Genomic DNA, 16,017 nt, shown 5'->3' with positions numbered 1-16,017 from the left:
AAAGTTGATTTTGCATTCGTTATGAAATCGTCTGACTCCCGGGCGTGAGCCAGGTGCCCCGTTCAAAGCTGGCTCCAAACAAAAGTTACGTAATTAAGTAATAAGTAGAATTCTGTATTTTCACATGCAAAAGTGATTGAGTTTGATATATGCCGTCCCAATGAAAACTAGTTAAAAAATTCTAACATATATTTTATGGGAAATAGATGTATGTTTCTGGATGATGCTCCACGCTGCCTTGTTGACAACATGGCCGAGCGGCGCAGAATACTGTTATATTTGAGATGGACGCTCCTCCCTCACCGCTTTTGCCGATCCCGTCATGGGCCATGGACCGGTACCCCGCAGTTCAGCATAATCGATTCTACCCAGTGCTTCCCTTCAAGGAGGCTCATGTTGAAGGGTGCATGCACGGCCAAATCCATAAGTGTCTCATTTGGGTAGTACACTAGGCAAATGTCATATTTATTTAACTAGGCAAGTCAAACACATAAGCCCCCGGAGTGCATTTAACTTCTCTCTCTTTGAAAGCATCACTGCTCAGTCAATAATATATTCTTATTTGCAATGACAGCCTAGGAACAGTGGGCTAACTGGCATGTTCAGGAGCAGAACGACAGATTTTTACCTTGTCAGCTCTGGGATTCGATATAGCAACCTTTCTGTTACTGGCCCAACGCTCTAACCACTAGGTTACCTGCCGCGCCGTCATACTTTGGATATGTAGATATATATATCATAATGCATCATTTGAATTTCCAAAGATATCTATTGTAGCATTTTATAGCACAACTAGCATTAAAATGTCATATTGATTTAATTGGCTGTCTGAACTGCAATTTGTTCAATGCCAGTGCCCTGTCATTGTCAATAATATTAAGGTGTCAATGCAGTACTGCACTGACTGCATTGACTCTGCGTTGCTGTCCTGAGGGTGCCACTTTTTTGCGCATAATACCATACTCTAACAATCTCATCACATTCTCCACATGTGCCAGGAAAGACTGTTGGTTCTGATAATGCTGTGACAGTGACATCTATATTCCGTCTTCCTATCCCGGCAGCGGAGATAAACAGAGCATCCTCTTCTCACAGAGAGAAGTCTGCAAAGATGCAGAGGGACGATCAATCAATGGGTGAAAGGGGGAGCGCTTGCCCGTGACGTAACCGATGCTGTTGGGTGAATGAGCGGAGGAGAAACCTTCTAACCATTCCGTTATGTGCACAATAACATGTTTTAAGAGTTGAAAGCAGGACTCACAGCAATGGATATGTGGATATGTCAGTTAACTGCCTGCATTTTAAATAGTAGCTACATGTTTGGAAATGGTGCAATCAAACAAGGTAGGTTAGGATGTAATAAGTTAGGATGAAACTGCCGCATGTGCATCTGCCTTGCTAGCTAGGCTATCTAACGTTAACGTTAAATAGCATGCTAGCTATTTTCCTAGGTAGCTAAATTACTTATTCCAGAGATCAAAAGAAAACATTTGCTTGTACCAGCTAACTAGCTGGTACATGTCGGATAGTTAGGTAGGTACTGTAACTAGCTAACGTTAGTTATCTAGAAAGATAGCTTCGCTAGCATTGGTTTGTTGATAGCTAGCTAACGCTGCCAGGCAGTGGATGCAGAGCTAGAGGGTGGCGCTTTATTGTTAAGCAAAGCAGGGTAAGGTCGTCCTGGTGCAGGCTAGCAAATTTTATCAATGCCAGTTATCTGTACAATTTCTCCCTCTACTGCAAGACATTAGACCTAACGTTAGCTAGCGAGCCAACCAGTTTGGCCGATAATATCAAATCAAATTCTTATTGACAGAGTTTGTCAAAATGTGCTGAGTATGCTGGAATAGGATTGATATGTTGGTTTGGTAAATTGCTAGCTAGCTATGTCTGTTGGCTAACTGAAGCATCAAAGAGGGTTAAGGGAAGTTGTGAACAAGCAGCTCTAATGTCATTCTGTCAGTGTGAGTATGCATGCATGAGTATTACATTCTTAAAACCACCTAGTGCAGTAAAGGACTTGGCTAAAAAAAAGTAGCTAGCGTGCAATAGAGGTTGTAGATTCTGCGGATTGGGCTATTAATATTTTCAGTGATTATCCAGTTTGATAGAAACAATAATTGTTATAGCTGTGGGTATAAACAAATAGATTAAAATGTTTCAATACATCCTTTACATTAGTTTATTGGTAAAGAAAATGAAATGACAGTGACAGCACGCAAATTATGACATCTCTCTGAGGACACATGTAGGTGGAGGTAGCCAAGGTCCCCAATACTTTTGCATGATTTGTCAGATAAAAGATCTAATTGTCTCTGTCCTTTCTCCCTTACTGCAGTAAGAAGCCAGTGACACTAATGCCAGGTTCAGACCTTCGTTGGGAGCACTCGAGATGAGTTGCGTTGTAGAGCAGGCGGCAGACATCCTGTCAGTGACAGACCTGGTCCGGGAGAGATGGAGAGTGGTGAGTGACTATAAATACTACCGGCTGCAGAAAGGGCACAGCTAGCTTGCGTCAAATCTGTCTTGTTGCTGCGCCCTTTCTCATAGCCAGACTGCAGCAGAGATATTGTCAAGGCGGCTTTCTATAATGTGTTACGTAAGTGTTCATTAATTCAACATTTCTTCAGAATATCATGTTCAACGTAGGATATGGACTGCTGGTGTGTGTACCATTTTTTTCCCCCCCTAGGTACAGTACGGCACTTTTCACACAGGACACTTAGATTTTCACTGTCGCTTTCTCTCCTCCCACCACCTCTCTTCTTTCTTTACTACCTGAATTCTACCTTCTCCTCCATTCCATTTGCAGGTGAAGAAGATTGGCGGGGGAGGCTTCGGGGAGATCTACGAGGTACTGGATCAACTGAGCCAGGTCAACGTGGCCCTGAAGGTGGAGTCTGCACAGCAGCCCAAACAGGTGCTGAAGATGGAAGTGGCTGTGCTGAAGAAGCTCCAGGGTGAGAGATAGGAATACGTCTAAAATGGACATCGTTAGTAAAACACTGAAATGTCCATAACTAGGAAATTCACTTAAAAACCTGCATCTAACCTTTATGGAAAATATTGATTGCATATTTACATGAATCATTTAGCCAGATACTGTACATATCTGGTGTGTCGTAAGCTACATTTATGTTTCTCTGTTTCAGGGAAAGATCACGTGTGTCGCTTTGTGGGCTGTGGTCGTAATGACCGCTTCAACTATGTGGTGATGGAGCTTCAGGTAGGCTGTACAGTGTGTGCATGCCCGCTCTTTGGAATGTTTGAAACCTTTTGATTGTAATGTGATTTGTGGATTCAAATAACGTATTAAAAAATGTGTGTAAATGCATGATTGAGTAGCTCAGCCTTGGGTGACCATGACAATGTCCCATACCCCATCCCACAAACATTGCTTTACTGTGTCCTATAGGGGAGGAATCTGGCAGACCTGCGCAGAACTATGTCTCGTGGCACCTTCACCATCTCCACCACTCTGAGGCTGGGCAGGCAGATGCTGGAGGCCATCGAGAGCATCCACTCTGTGGGCTTCCTGCACCGGGACATCAAACCGGTAAGAGGTCATGGGGTCACAACGAGGGAACAATGGGGGGTGATGCATCAGGAGTGAGGGAACAAAATGAGAGCATAAAGGATTTCCTGGTAACACCTTAACTTAAAGCATTAATGCAGGTATATCGCATTATTATGCAGTAATAATGTATTGCACAACTTGTCATAAGCATGTATGACCCTCTTATAATGTCTCATGGTCATCTCGTAATGATCCTGACTAAATCCCAGACATTTTTATTAAGAAGGAACATTTAATAAGACATAATAATAGTACATGGTACTTATTTTATACCAGGCTCTACAGAAAAGTGTTACTGGGTTTACCTTGAGATAATTGCCTGTTCAATCAGATTAATGTTAAGGACGAGATAGAGTAGCACTGACTGATGTTACCTGCGTTTTTTACCGCTCCAGTCAAACTTTGCCATGGGACGCCTGGCCAGCACGTGCCGATGCTGCTACATGCTTGACTTTGGTCTGGCCCGGCAATTCACCAACTCTTGTCAGGAAGTGCGCCCTGTAAGTATTCCTCCCTGTGTGTGTACGTGCCTGCCTGCGGCGTGCGTGTGTGTATGTATTAGGTCCCAGTTTCATTTGTGCAATTCTCTGGCTACATTCCAATGTCCACTTATAATGAAGCAATGTATTGGACATGCATTCTAAGTAGTATGCTAGTGTAAATACTCCAGCTTCAATCTAATTTCTTATCTTTCTCTCTTTATTTCTCGCTCTTTCTCGCTCTTTCTCTCAGCCCCGTCCTGTGGCAGGGTTCAGAGGAACTGTGCGCTATGCCTCAGTCAATGCACACAAGAATAAGGTGAGTCTCTCCCCCTCTCCTTTACTTGGAGTCAACCATATATTATATTATATATATATATATATATATATATATATATATATATATATATATATATATATATATATATATATATATATATATATATTTTATATATGTACCAGTAAAAAGTTTGGACACACCTGCTCATTCTGGGGGTTTTCTTCATTTAGACTATTTTCTACATTGTAGAATAGTAGTGAAGACATCACAACTATTAAATAACACATATGGAATCATGTAGTAATCAAAAAAGTGTTAAACGAATCAAAATATATTTTATATTTGAGATTTTTCAAAGTAGCCACCCTTTGCCTTGATGACAGCTTTTCACACTCTTGGCATTCTCTCATTCTCCAGGTAGTCACCTGGAATGCATTTCAATTAACAGGTGTGCCTTGTTAAAAGTTAATTTGGGGAATTTCTTTCCTTCTTAATGCGTTTGAGCCAATCAGTTGTGCTGTGACAAGGTAGGGGTGGTATACAGAAGATAGACCTATTTGGTAAAAGACCAAGTCCATATTATGGCAAGAACAGCTCAAATAAGCAAAGAGAAATTACATTACTTTAAGACATGAAGGTCAGTCAATACAGAACATTTCAAGAACTTTTAAAGTTTCTTCAAATGCAGTTGCAAAAACCATCCAGCGCTATGATGAAACTGGCTCTCATGAGGACCGCCACAGGAAAGGAAGACCCAGAGTTACCTCTGCTGCAGAGGATAAGTTCATTAGAGTTACCAGCCTCAGAAATTGCAGCCCAAATAAGTGCTTCACAGAGTTCAAGTAACAGACACATCTCAACATCAACTGTTCAGAGGAGATTGCGTGAATCAGGCCTTCATGGTCGAATTGCTGCAAAGAAACAACCACTAAAGGACAACAATAAGAAGAAGAGACTTGCTTGGGCCAAGAAACACGAGCAATGGACATTAGACCAGTGGAAATCTGTCCTTTAGTCTGATGAGTCCAAATTTGAGATTTTTGGTTCCAACTGGTGTGTCTTTGTGAGATGCAGGGTAGGTGAACAGATGATCTCTGCATGTGTAGTTCCCACCTTTAAGCTTGGAGGAGGTGGTGTGATGGTGCTTTGCTGGTGACACTGTCAGTGATTTATTTAGAATTCAAGGCACACTTAACCAGCATGGCTACCGCAACATTCTGCAGCGATACGCCATCCCATCCGGTTTGCGCTTAGTGGGACTATAATTTGTGTTTCAACAGAACAATGACCCAAAACACACCTACAGGCTGTGTAAGGGCTATTTGACCAAGTAGGAGAGTGATGGAGTGCTGCATCAGATGACCTGGCCTTCACAATCTCTTGACCTCAACCAATTTGACCTCAACCAACCAATTGAGATGGTTTGGGATGAGTTGGACCGCAGAGTGAACGAAAAGTAGCCAACAAGTGCTCAGCGTACGTGGGAACTCCTTCAAGACTGTTGGAAAAACATTCCTCATGAAGCTGGTTGAGAGAATGCTACAAGTGTGCAAAGCTGTCATCAAGGCAAAGGGTGGCTACTTTGAAGAATCTCAAATATAAAATATATTTTGATTTGTTTAACACTTTTTTGGTTACCACATGATTCCAAATGTGTAATTTCATAGTTTTGATGTCTTCACTATTCTTATACAATGTAGAAAATAGTAAAAATACAGAAAAACCCTGGAATTGTTTATTTTTATTTTTTTAAATTTTAATTTCACCTTTATTTAACCAGATAGGAATGAGTGGGTGTTTCCTAACTTTTGACTGGTACTGTGTGTATATATATACAGCTGTATGACTATGTTCTCACTTTGCTCACACATGATGTGTGTGTCTGGGGTCTGCAGGAGATGGGTCGCCATGACGACCTCTGGTCTCTCTTCTACATGCTGGTGGAGTTCATGGTGGGCCAGCTACCATGGAGGAAGGTCAAAGACAAAGTAAGTGTGTGTGTGTGCATGTGTACGTGTATGTGTATGTGCATGTGTGTTCATGTTCTTTTCTCTCTACTCACAGGAACAGGTGGGGAACCTGAAGGAGGCCTACGACCATCACCTAATGCTCAAACATCTCCCTTCAGAGTTCAGCGTCTTCCTGGATCATATCCTGACCTTGGACTACTACACTAAGCCTGACTATCAGGTCTATAGCTTTCCATATGTGCTCGTTACCTCATAAATATCCAGTAAATAAACTGAAATTCCAATCTTCCTCAAACTGGAATTGGAATTTTTGTTTACTTCCTAATTTGACTGAATTTGAATGGAATTGACCCCAACCCCTGTGCCTCTGTCTGCCGACAATAGATAATCTTCCTGTTGTCTCGTAATGCTAAATATCAATGGTTTGGGTTGTTCTGTTCCAGCTACTAATATCAGTGTTTGAGAATGCCATGAAGAGTCAAAGTGTGTTGGAGAACGACCCGTTTGACTGGGAGAGGTGCGACTCGGAGGATATGCTTACCATCACCGCCTCGGCCACCACCGCCCAGCAATTCACCCGCCTCACACCAGCTTACATGGGGTAAGAACTGAAATAATGGTGGACTAATTGTTTAAAAAAGTAGAGGAAAGGTAGAACTGTGGTATCAGAAGTAGGGTTGCAAAAGTTGGGTAACTTAACCAAAATTCCTGCTTATTCCATCCCCATTCCAGGAATCTTTCAACCTGGATTTCTGGAAAACCTGGTCATTTTAGGAAAGTTCCTGAAATTTTGCAACTCAGATCCAAAGTAGTAACTGTTCTATTCTAAGATTCAGAAATGTACTTTGTCTGGCTTCTTGTTGATTGGTGGGATGCAGAATATTTGTTTGAATGCTTGTAATTAATGCCTCATTGGTCAGCATTTGCTGATTGAACTATAATATCTTCCTTCAAATTGACGGCGTCCAACTTTTGTCCGACTCATGCAAGTCAACCCATAGGTTGTTTTTATATTCCAAACTTTTCGGGGGAAGGGGAAACCTGCATAGTCAGTCAGAGATCCCCATGGAAACCACAGTCCTAATTTGTGCTCTGAGAAGTAGCAGCTGAATGACCTTCCCCCTCTATCTCCTCTCTCTCCTTTTCTCATTCCCTCCCCCCTGCCTCTCTCTCTCTCCTGTCTCTTACTCTCTTATCTTTCTCGTTCTCCCTTTGTCCTTCTCTCTCTCTCCCCCCAGCATGGCCAACGCCTCGGTGCTCCCCGGCGAGCTGCAGAGGGAGAACACTGAGGACGTACTGCAGGGCGAGCGCCTCAGCGACGCCGACAACTGTCCCCCCATCCCGGCCCAGCACCAACGTGCTGCCCAGGGTGCGGACGTGTGGGAGGAGATGGACCGCAACCGCAACCGAAAACACACCGCAGCCCAGAAACAACAAAAAACACTCATCAGGAAGGTCCGGATTGGAACACAGACACACTTTTTTTTTGTGTGATCTTTTTTAATTTATTGACCATCAAAATAAATACTGGGTTTGAGACAGAGGAACACGTGCTATGAAAGAAACACCCCTGTTAGTTTCCTTTAACTGCTGCAGTTCGGCTAACCTTGTCTACGTCACCAGGAGCATTTTTCAAGCTACTCTACTGTTCTTAGTCCAGCTGCAGTGATGAGTATTAACAATGTGCAGAACACCACTGAGACGCAATTATGTGCCGATATGACCTGAACATAGACAGCAACAGCAATCAAATATATTACTAAGGGAGAAGCAAGGGGCTGAATGAGATTAGCATCTTACCTCATCCCCTCTTTGTGTGTGTGTAGGAAGTCACCTGGCTTTGTTAACGTCATATCGTGGAATCTACCTTTTAAAATAGTATTTCCTACTCCCAACACCTTTTTTGTGACACAGCTACATTTCTACCCCTTCTCCAGGTGGTGAGTGAGGACGAGCACAGCCAGAACCAGGGGGGTAACCAGAGCCCCAACACAGGTTCCGTCCAGAGCTCCCCCAGACGGGTGCGCTCAGAGACCATGTTCCTAGACCGGGCAGCCCCCCTGCTCCGGCGAATGAGACACAGCCAGAGCCTGGCCTTTGAGAAGAGACTGGCCCCCGAACCCAAGCCCACCATCGAACGCTTCCTCGAGGCCTAGTCAGTTCCTTTTACCATTGTGCTACAGTAGTTGAATCGTTTATATTGTGCTACAGTAGTTGAATCGTTTATATTGTGCTACAGTAGTTGAATCGTTTATATTGTGCTACAGTAGTTGAATCGTTTATATTGTGCTACAGTACTTGAATCGTTTATATTGTGCTACAGTAGTTGAATCTTTTATATTGTGCTACAGTAGTTGAATCGTTTATATTGTGCTACAGTAGTTGAATCGTTTATATTGTGCTACAGTAGTTGAATCGTTTATATTGTGCTACAGTAGTTGAATCGTTTATATTGTGCTACAATATGCACTAGGACAGTGCTTCTCAAACCACCTCTTGGGGACCGCTAGACATTTCACAGTTTGGTTTTAACCCTGAACTACCACACCTGATTCACCAGTCAAGGGCTTGATGATTAGTTGAAAAGTAAAATCAGTGTTCTAGCTCTGGAAGAGATCAAATACATGGAACTGTTGAGGGTCCCCGACGACAGGTTTGAGAACCACTGCACTAGGACGAGGCAGGCACAAGGCAGAGTGATTTGTTTTAACAAATGAACAGTCCTTAAGACTCCCTTCTGTATTCAGGTTTTTGTCTCAGCCAAGCTCTATTTTGTTGGACTGTTCATTGGCAAGTTAGGCAGATCTAATTTTCATTAGTCAACTTTAAAGATCAATTGAACGATTACGCAAATGTCAATTCCCAAATGTCTTCTATATTTGCAGTCTGGGGAAGCAGCGTCCTCAGGAGCGAGAGAAGACCATCCCAGAGAACGGCGGGGGGCAAGGGGAGCAGGTTGGCACCCCCTGCGACGAGGACCAGGCAACAGGGACCCCCGGCAGAGCAGGGACCCCCGACCAGGAGGAGGGGGCTGGGGCCAGCAGTGGAGGCTTTGTGGCCCTCAACCTTAGCACTGTACCCCAGGAGGGAGACTCCCAGGAGTGGGTGATGCTGGAGCTGGAACAGGGGGGAGGCAGCGGGGCCTCGTGGGCAGCCAAGCCTCCAGGAGACGACGCTCTGGATGGGGATAAACCAGGGACCCAAGCAGAGGCCCAGGACCAACAGCCTCCCTCAGGCCCAATCAGTCCCGTCCAGTCCCACATGGCCCTGCCCTGTACCTGGTTACTGGGCGGCAAGAGGCTGCCTGGGATGCTAGGCCACTTGGGCCGAGCTCAGATGGAGCAGGTGAGTGAAGGTTTGGCAGAAGAAATGCTCACACAGATACTCCATGCATACGTACAGATCTATTCTGGGCATTCAAATGTTACTTTTTCTAAATGTTTTGGTGCAGAATTTCTTAAAAATGGCCCTGACGGTGCATTTACATCCACTTTGAAGGAAATGTTTTTTACTTCACTGCAGGTTATTTTTTGAATGCTAAGAACTGTACACACACACACCAGATACACAGAGAAATCTGTACTTCGCTCTACTTGTGCCTCCTCACCCCGTCTCCCAATCATCTCTGCCTTCTGTCTTTATTTACAGTCTCCCAACCCCGTACCGCAGTCCCCAGTGACAGAGAAGAGTGAAGCCATACCGCTAGAGGCCCCGTTCACCAGACCCACCGACCCCCAAGAGGGCAAGGTTGGTGAGACGGTCCAGTCAGCCCCCAGCCCTGTGCCAAGCCTCATCCCAGCCCACCTCGCCAACGATAAAGACCCAGAGAGCGACTCTGGCCTCCCCGACCGTTCCTCTGAACCCAACCAGCGCCCCCAGGTTGAGAAAGCTAGAGGCGCCGCAGAGAATGCCGGCACTGTCTCCTCCTCACCCCCCCCGGTCCTCCTGCAAAGGGACTCCCCCTCCTCGTCCAGACTGAGCCGCATCCCTGTAAGAGACCCAACTACCGCCCCGGATTCCCCCATCCCCCTCACCACGGATCGCCGTCACCGCTGGAGCAGCCCCGTGCCCGGATCGCCCTCCCACTCGCCCTCGCCATCCCTCTCCTGCGACAACCTGCTACCCTGTGGTGTCCGAGAGCGTCTCCTGTCCTGCTCGGACCGCGGCTCACGCTCCGACTGGCTTGGGGAGGACCGCGACCCCCTCTCCCTCTCGCTCTCCTCCTCGGGCAGCAGGAGTAAGATCCCGCGTCCCGTTAACTCCCCTCTTCTGGGGCCCGAGCAGCATCAGCAGCTCTCCTCCTCCCGCAGGTTCCTGCCTCGCCCGCCTCCCGGGAAACCGCCCACCCGCCCGGCTATAGACAACAGGTATGAAAAACATGGCATGATGTCATAGCACTGGGCCACATTCAGTAGGGCAAGCGTTAATGGCACGTTGCATATAGAAATGTGATGAATTCCGCTGGCGTAATTTCTCATTGGACAGCCTTTATTTTTCAGTCTGTCTACTCTACATTACATGTCTGAAAGTTCCACAACATTGTGCCCTGCTGAACACAACCTTGGTAGGCTGTAAAATTTATTCTGTTCTCTGCCCCAGTAGGCACCGGCGGTTCCGGGTGCGTGCCAGCAGCACCAGCGATGCTGACTTCCTGGCCAGCCTGACCCAGCTGATGAAGGACCGCGGCGGTGCACTCTTCAGTCCACCGCCGCGCCCCCGTAGCTCCTCCTCCTTGCTGCAGCGCTCACTCAGCTCCTCCCCCTCCCGTCACGAGCTCCGCGAGGGGGGTGGGGTCTTCGTGGAGCGCAGCTGTTCTCCGTCCAGCTTCTCGGGGTCCCCTCCCCCTCCGCGGTACCCCCAGGACAGGCTCAGCGGGCAGCAGGGAATACCGTGGGGTGCAGGGCCCGGTGCCCGAGGGAGGGTCTCCAGCCACGAGGGTAAAGGCAGTGGCAAAGTGAGCCGATAAGTGGACAGAATTGGAAACAGGTTGTTGTGCAGAAGGAGGATGAATGTTGTCCTGGAGGCAGAGCTCAGCAATTTCCACTAGATAGGCCAGCTGCAAAGTCAAAATTGGCTATATATCGTAACAATTAGGTCTTAATAGGGTTAGGTTTAAAATTATATTTTTGTACTTTGTGGCTGTGTCAGCTAGTGACCAACCTGCAGAGCTGCCTCCAGTACATGAGTAATCCCAATAAATGCCAACCTGCTGTTCCGAATGGCACACTGTAGTAAAACGTTTTGCTCCGGTTAACAGACACGTTCAGGATGTACCTCTCCGTTTCACTGAGATTCAAAACGTTTCCTCCCCACTGCACACGACCCAGGCGGCAATGGTGACTAAGACTAATAATGTATGTACAGAGAATATACTGTATCTGGTCTTTGATAGCATGTGTAAATATATATTATCTACTACTGTACTCCAGGGAATGTACTGTATGTAATGTATGATAGAATGTGTCTATTTATTTGTTGGATGCGTCTCGAACTAAAAGTACTTGACAAATGTAGCTCGATTCTGCAGTCGAAACGAAGAAAAGGTTTCCTAAAAAACCTTGAATGCCAACTCTTCTCTCCCCGACCCTAGTCCTGTGCTCTTAACACTATGTATGTGTGTATGCAATGAGACCAGAAAGATCTGTATTGTATCATATTTGAGGAATGGAAAGGAGGTCTCCTAGTGTGTATATATGGACCATTTGACCCTAGTATAGAGAGCACTTTAATGCTGTTCAATCAAACTACATTTTCCTCTTATTGCACCAACACATCAGCCTTCATTTGTGAGGACCAGGGTATGTAAACTTCATTCCTCCTTTCCCTTAGAAACCACTACAGTAGATAAAACAAATTGTAATTCAAGCTATTTAAAGTGTCACTCACTCTGGCATATTTACAATGTATTTGTATGCTTTTGTTGTGAGAAAATCTCTTCGGTCATGCAGAGGTGTCACAATGTTGGAATGTAAAGAAAAATCACATCTCATACTGAATTAATGTAACAAATGCATGGATATCATTGCAAATATATTATTTTTATCATTTGTACAGTGTCCGCTAAAAAAAAAATCTGTATTTTTTAATAAACTGGTCCCGATCAAATATATTTATGATGCAGACCAGCAAAATAAGAGTATTTTTATTTCCCCACTGCAGAATAATTTATCATAATTTCAGGATTGCAGAAAATCAAATCGGGTGTACATTTGGCATTTAGTGAAACAAAAATATAAATGTAACATGCCACAATTTCAAAGATTTTACCGAGTTACAGTTCATATAAGGAAATCAGTCAATTGAAATAAATCCATTAGGCCCTAATCTATGGATTTCACATGACTGGGAATACAGATATGCGTCGGTTGGTCACAGATAGGGGCGTGGATGAGAAAACCACAGTATCTGGTGTGACCACCATTTGCCTCATGCCGCGTGACATCTCATTCTCAGAGTTGATCAGGCTGTTGATTGTGGAATGTTGTCTCACTCTTCAATGGCTGTGCGAAGTTGCTGGATATTGGTGGGAAATGGAACACACTCAATGGGTGACATGTCTGGTGAGTATGCAGGCCATGGAAGAACTGTGACATTTTCAGCTTCCAGGAATTGTGTGCAGCACCTTGAGACATTGAGCCGTGCATTATCATGCTGAAACATGAGGTGATGGCAGCGGATGAATGGCACGACAATGGGCCTCAGAATCTCATCACGGTATCTCTGCATTCAAACTGCTATCGATAAAATGCAATTGTGTTCGATTTCCGTAGCTTATGCCTGCCCATACCATAACCCCACTGCTACCATGGGGAACTCTGTTCACAACGTTGACATCAGCAAACCGCTCGCTCACATGACGCCATACGTGGTCTGCGGTTGTGAGGCTGTTTGGACATACTGGCAAATTCTCTAAAATGACATTGGAGGCAGCTTATGGTAGAGAAATTACCATTAAATTCTCTGGCAACAGCTCTGGTGGACATTCCTGCAGTCAGAATGCCAATTGCACGCTCCCTCAACTTGAGACATCTGTGGCATTGTGTTGTGTGACAAAACTGCACATTTTAGAGTGGCCTTTAATTGTCACCAGCACAAGGTGCACCTATGTAATGAGCATGCTGTTTAATCAACTTCTTGATATGCCACACCTGTCAGGTGGATGGGTTCTTTTGGCAAAGGAGAAATGCTCACTAATAGTGATGTAAACAAATGTGTGCAATAAAATTTGAGAGAAAAGCTTTTTGTGCATACGGAAAATTTCTGGTATCTTTTATTTCATCCCATGAAATATCTGACCAACACTTTACATTGCGTTTATATTTCTGTAAAGTATATATGAAATAATACATTTTCAAAGTAGTAGACTACCTACACGTTGTCTTTATTACGTTACGATGCAACCAACAAATGCGTACAAAGTGTCAAGTTCCATTGCCCCCCCAACATACAAACATTTGTTTTACTTAATATTTATATTTAAAAAACAATGCTGTCAAATCTATTTAAACAGACATGTGATCTGTAACAGTTATTTATCCTTAACAGCAGTCTAACTAGGGTTCCAAGCCCTAAAAAATAACCCCAACCTAAGCCCTGTCCAGAAACAACCCTTAGCCCCAATCTAGGCCCTATCCAGAAAACCCTTAGCCCCAATCTAGGCCCTATCCAGAAACAACCCTTAGCTCCAACCTAGACCCTATACAGAAACAACCACTAGTCCCCAACCTAGGCCCTGTCCAGAAACAACCCCTAGCCCCAACCTAGGCCCTGTCGAGAAACAACCCTTAGCCCCAATCGAGGCCCTGTCCAGAAACAACCCTTAACCCCAACCTAGGCCCTGTCCAGGAACAACCCCTAGTCCCCAACATAGGCCCTATACAGAAACAACCCTTAGCCCCCAAACCTTCAATAAACTTAATGTAGATCCGTAGGTAATGTGACATGGTAGTAGCTCCTTCTTGCGCGCTGATAAGCCAAGATGAATCTCTGATAGTGCTTATGGGGTGGGGGTTGTTACTGAGTGAACTAGGCCCTAAATCTAATTCTAGCAAAATTGGACAGTATGTACATCTGTGGTCAAAGAAGAGTAGCATGTACTATATTATGTAGTCTTTGCTTACCCTTACTGTTGATGAAAAGTCTATGTTAAAGAAGACTGGTATTATTCCTTCAATTTGATGAATATAGGACTTGCCATCTTAGACAAGCTCTGTTCTATAAGTGAAATGTTATGTCTGGGCAGAGCCATATAGAGATGCATGGCTATATGGGTTTGAGATGTGATATGTGTTCTAGAATACCTGCTCTATTTTCTAGAATGCTAATAGTCTATCTCTTTCATGGGACTTCTGGTCCATGTTGAGCTAGCAGTTCTTGATTGTTTACATCTGGTCATCTCAGTCTGTCATTGTACTCTTCTAGAAGAGAGGGGCGGTTTGCCTGGGATCATCTGGCAGCACACTGATGGAGTCCTCCGCCTTCCCACACAGCATGCACAACATTGTGTACTCCTGGAGTGGAGAGGCCCGTGACGTTACCGTCAGGAGAGAAATCACAGAATAGTCAATGCAGTTATGAGGTATTTACCATTGTGACACCCACCTTGGACCAACATCATTTTTTATAGTTTCTTTCACATAATGGTATGGAAGTCTTCAACCATTTTCACACCATTGTGCCGACCCGAACCTTACTGTGCTAGCTCGGATATATTCTCTATTATTACTCTGGTGGATGTGTAACCAGGCCAGCACAGTACAACTTGCCTTGGTTCGGCTTGGCTCAGTAGCGTGAACTGGGTATTATTGCACTGTTATTCAGTGAGTATTTAACCTTCAAAGGAGAAGTCTTTACCTGATAATCGTCCACCACAGAGAAAGTATACTCATGCCTGGCTACGACGTGGTCACAGTTTTTACACACATCTGCCAGGTAGTAAAGAAAGGCCACTCGTAAGATGAAAATCATATCCAGCACAGCCACACACACACCTTTCTCAGGACCATGTTCATTAGACACAAAACAGAAGAAACTGGGAGATACTATCTGAAATTGTCCAATTAGAAATGCTTGTTTTTCTGTTGCAAAAACTTTTGACCCGAAACATCACTGGAACAACATTGACTCACGATCATAGGTGACTATCTCCTCTCCATCCTCATCCTCTGTGGCCTTGTTGCTGATCAACACAAAGTCCCTCTGGTGACAGTTGGCACAGCCCAGGTAGTTCATCAGGTAGGAGCCATTCTCCAAACATGTGTTCCCCTGACAACCAGAGATGAGGGTATTTTACAGTTGACAAACAATTATCTAAGCTAGATTCCATATTCAGTTTGACAGAAAGATCCTTTTCAACGTAAAATTGATAAAAGCAGTCATCATAAAATACAGAGTTATATACTGTTACTAGGTGACTACTACTGCAAATATGTTTACACTAGATTCTCAGTTTTGCTCCGATTTTTAACCAGACTCACCCTGTCAGGGTACTCTTTCTGCACACAACCATTACACATTTTGCTACTTTTCAAAAAGCCAGCAATAGATACAGTAAAAACGGGTAGTAATCTCTAACTATATGACGTGACTCGTTTTCTCACGACAGTAAATTATTATCTTTCAATTCTCAACAAAAAAAATTTTCTTCACTGAAGCTACTTCCGCAATGACAGGCTATTCTAAACTTCCGGGAATAGAACTAGAGGATGCACC

At 44.5% G+C, this 16,017-nt stretch overlaps 2 protein-coding genes and 1 long non-coding RNA gene across 5 annotated transcripts; 1 reads left to right on the top strand and 2 right to left on the bottom strand.

Annotated features, from left to right (window-relative positions):
• The first annotated feature begins 1,149 nt into the window (after positions 1 to 1,149).
• ttbk2b (tau tubulin kinase 2b) lies at positions 1,150 to 12,428 on the top strand. Of its 3 annotated transcripts, none has more exons than XM_038968123.1 (15): positions 1,150 to 1,344; positions 2,339 to 2,464; positions 2,813 to 2,960; positions 3,153 to 3,226; positions 3,416 to 3,556; positions 3,973 to 4,077; positions 4,310 to 4,375; positions 6,232 to 6,324; positions 6,401 to 6,526; positions 6,750 to 6,907; positions 7,545 to 7,761; positions 8,244 to 8,461; positions 9,192 to 9,651; positions 9,955 to 10,673; positions 10,909 to 12,428. In XM_038968123.1, the coding sequence occupies exons 2-15, from the start codon at positions 2,393 to 2,395 to the stop codon at positions 11,270 to 11,272; spliced, it is 2,961 nt and encodes a 986-aa protein (XP_038824051.1). In that variant the 5' UTR covers positions 1,150 to 1,344; positions 2,339 to 2,392; the 3' UTR covers positions 11,273 to 12,428. The 3 variants fall into 3 exon arrangements, with proteins under 3 accessions (XP_038824051.1, XP_038824048.1, XP_038824049.1); XM_038968120.1 differs by having other exon boundaries at positions 1,151 to 1,344; positions 10,906 to 12,428; XM_038968121.1 differs by lacking the exon at positions 1,150 to 1,344 and having other exon boundaries at positions 2,227 to 2,464; positions 10,906 to 12,428.
• On the bottom strand, positions 2,165 to 4,209 carry LOC120024032. Its single transcript, XR_005472798.1, has 3 exons — positions 3,952 to 4,209; positions 2,779 to 3,535; positions 2,165 to 2,440 (listed from the first exon to the last, which is right to left on the bottom strand). It is a non-coding gene; the product is annotated as an uncharacterized LOC120024032 (long non-coding RNA).
• A 1,123-nt stretch (positions 12,429 to 13,551) lies between the features above and the next one.
• On the bottom strand, positions 13,552 to 15,988 carry churc1 (churchill domain containing 1). The gene is made up of 4 exons (XM_038968242.1): positions 15,783 to 15,988; positions 15,435 to 15,570; positions 15,160 to 15,230; positions 13,552 to 14,816 (listed from the first exon to the last, which is right to left on the bottom strand). The coding sequence occupies exons 1-4, from the start codon at positions 15,819 to 15,821 to the stop codon at positions 14,724 to 14,726; spliced, it is 339 nt and encodes a 112-aa protein (XP_038824170.1). The 5' UTR covers positions 15,822 to 15,988; the 3' UTR covers positions 13,552 to 14,723.
• Between the last annotated feature and the right edge of the window lie 29 nt (positions 15,989 to 16,017).

The sequence above is a fragment of the Salvelinus namaycush genome, chromosome 29 (assembly GCF_016432855.1).
Source record: "Salvelinus namaycush isolate Seneca chromosome 29, SaNama_1.0, whole genome shotgun sequence".
Taxonomy (NCBI): domain Eukaryota; kingdom Metazoa; phylum Chordata; class Actinopteri; order Salmoniformes; family Salmonidae; genus Salvelinus; species Salvelinus namaycush.
The sequence above is the reverse complement of the archived record's forward strand: the minus strand, read 5'-3'. Positions and strand labels throughout refer to the sequence as shown.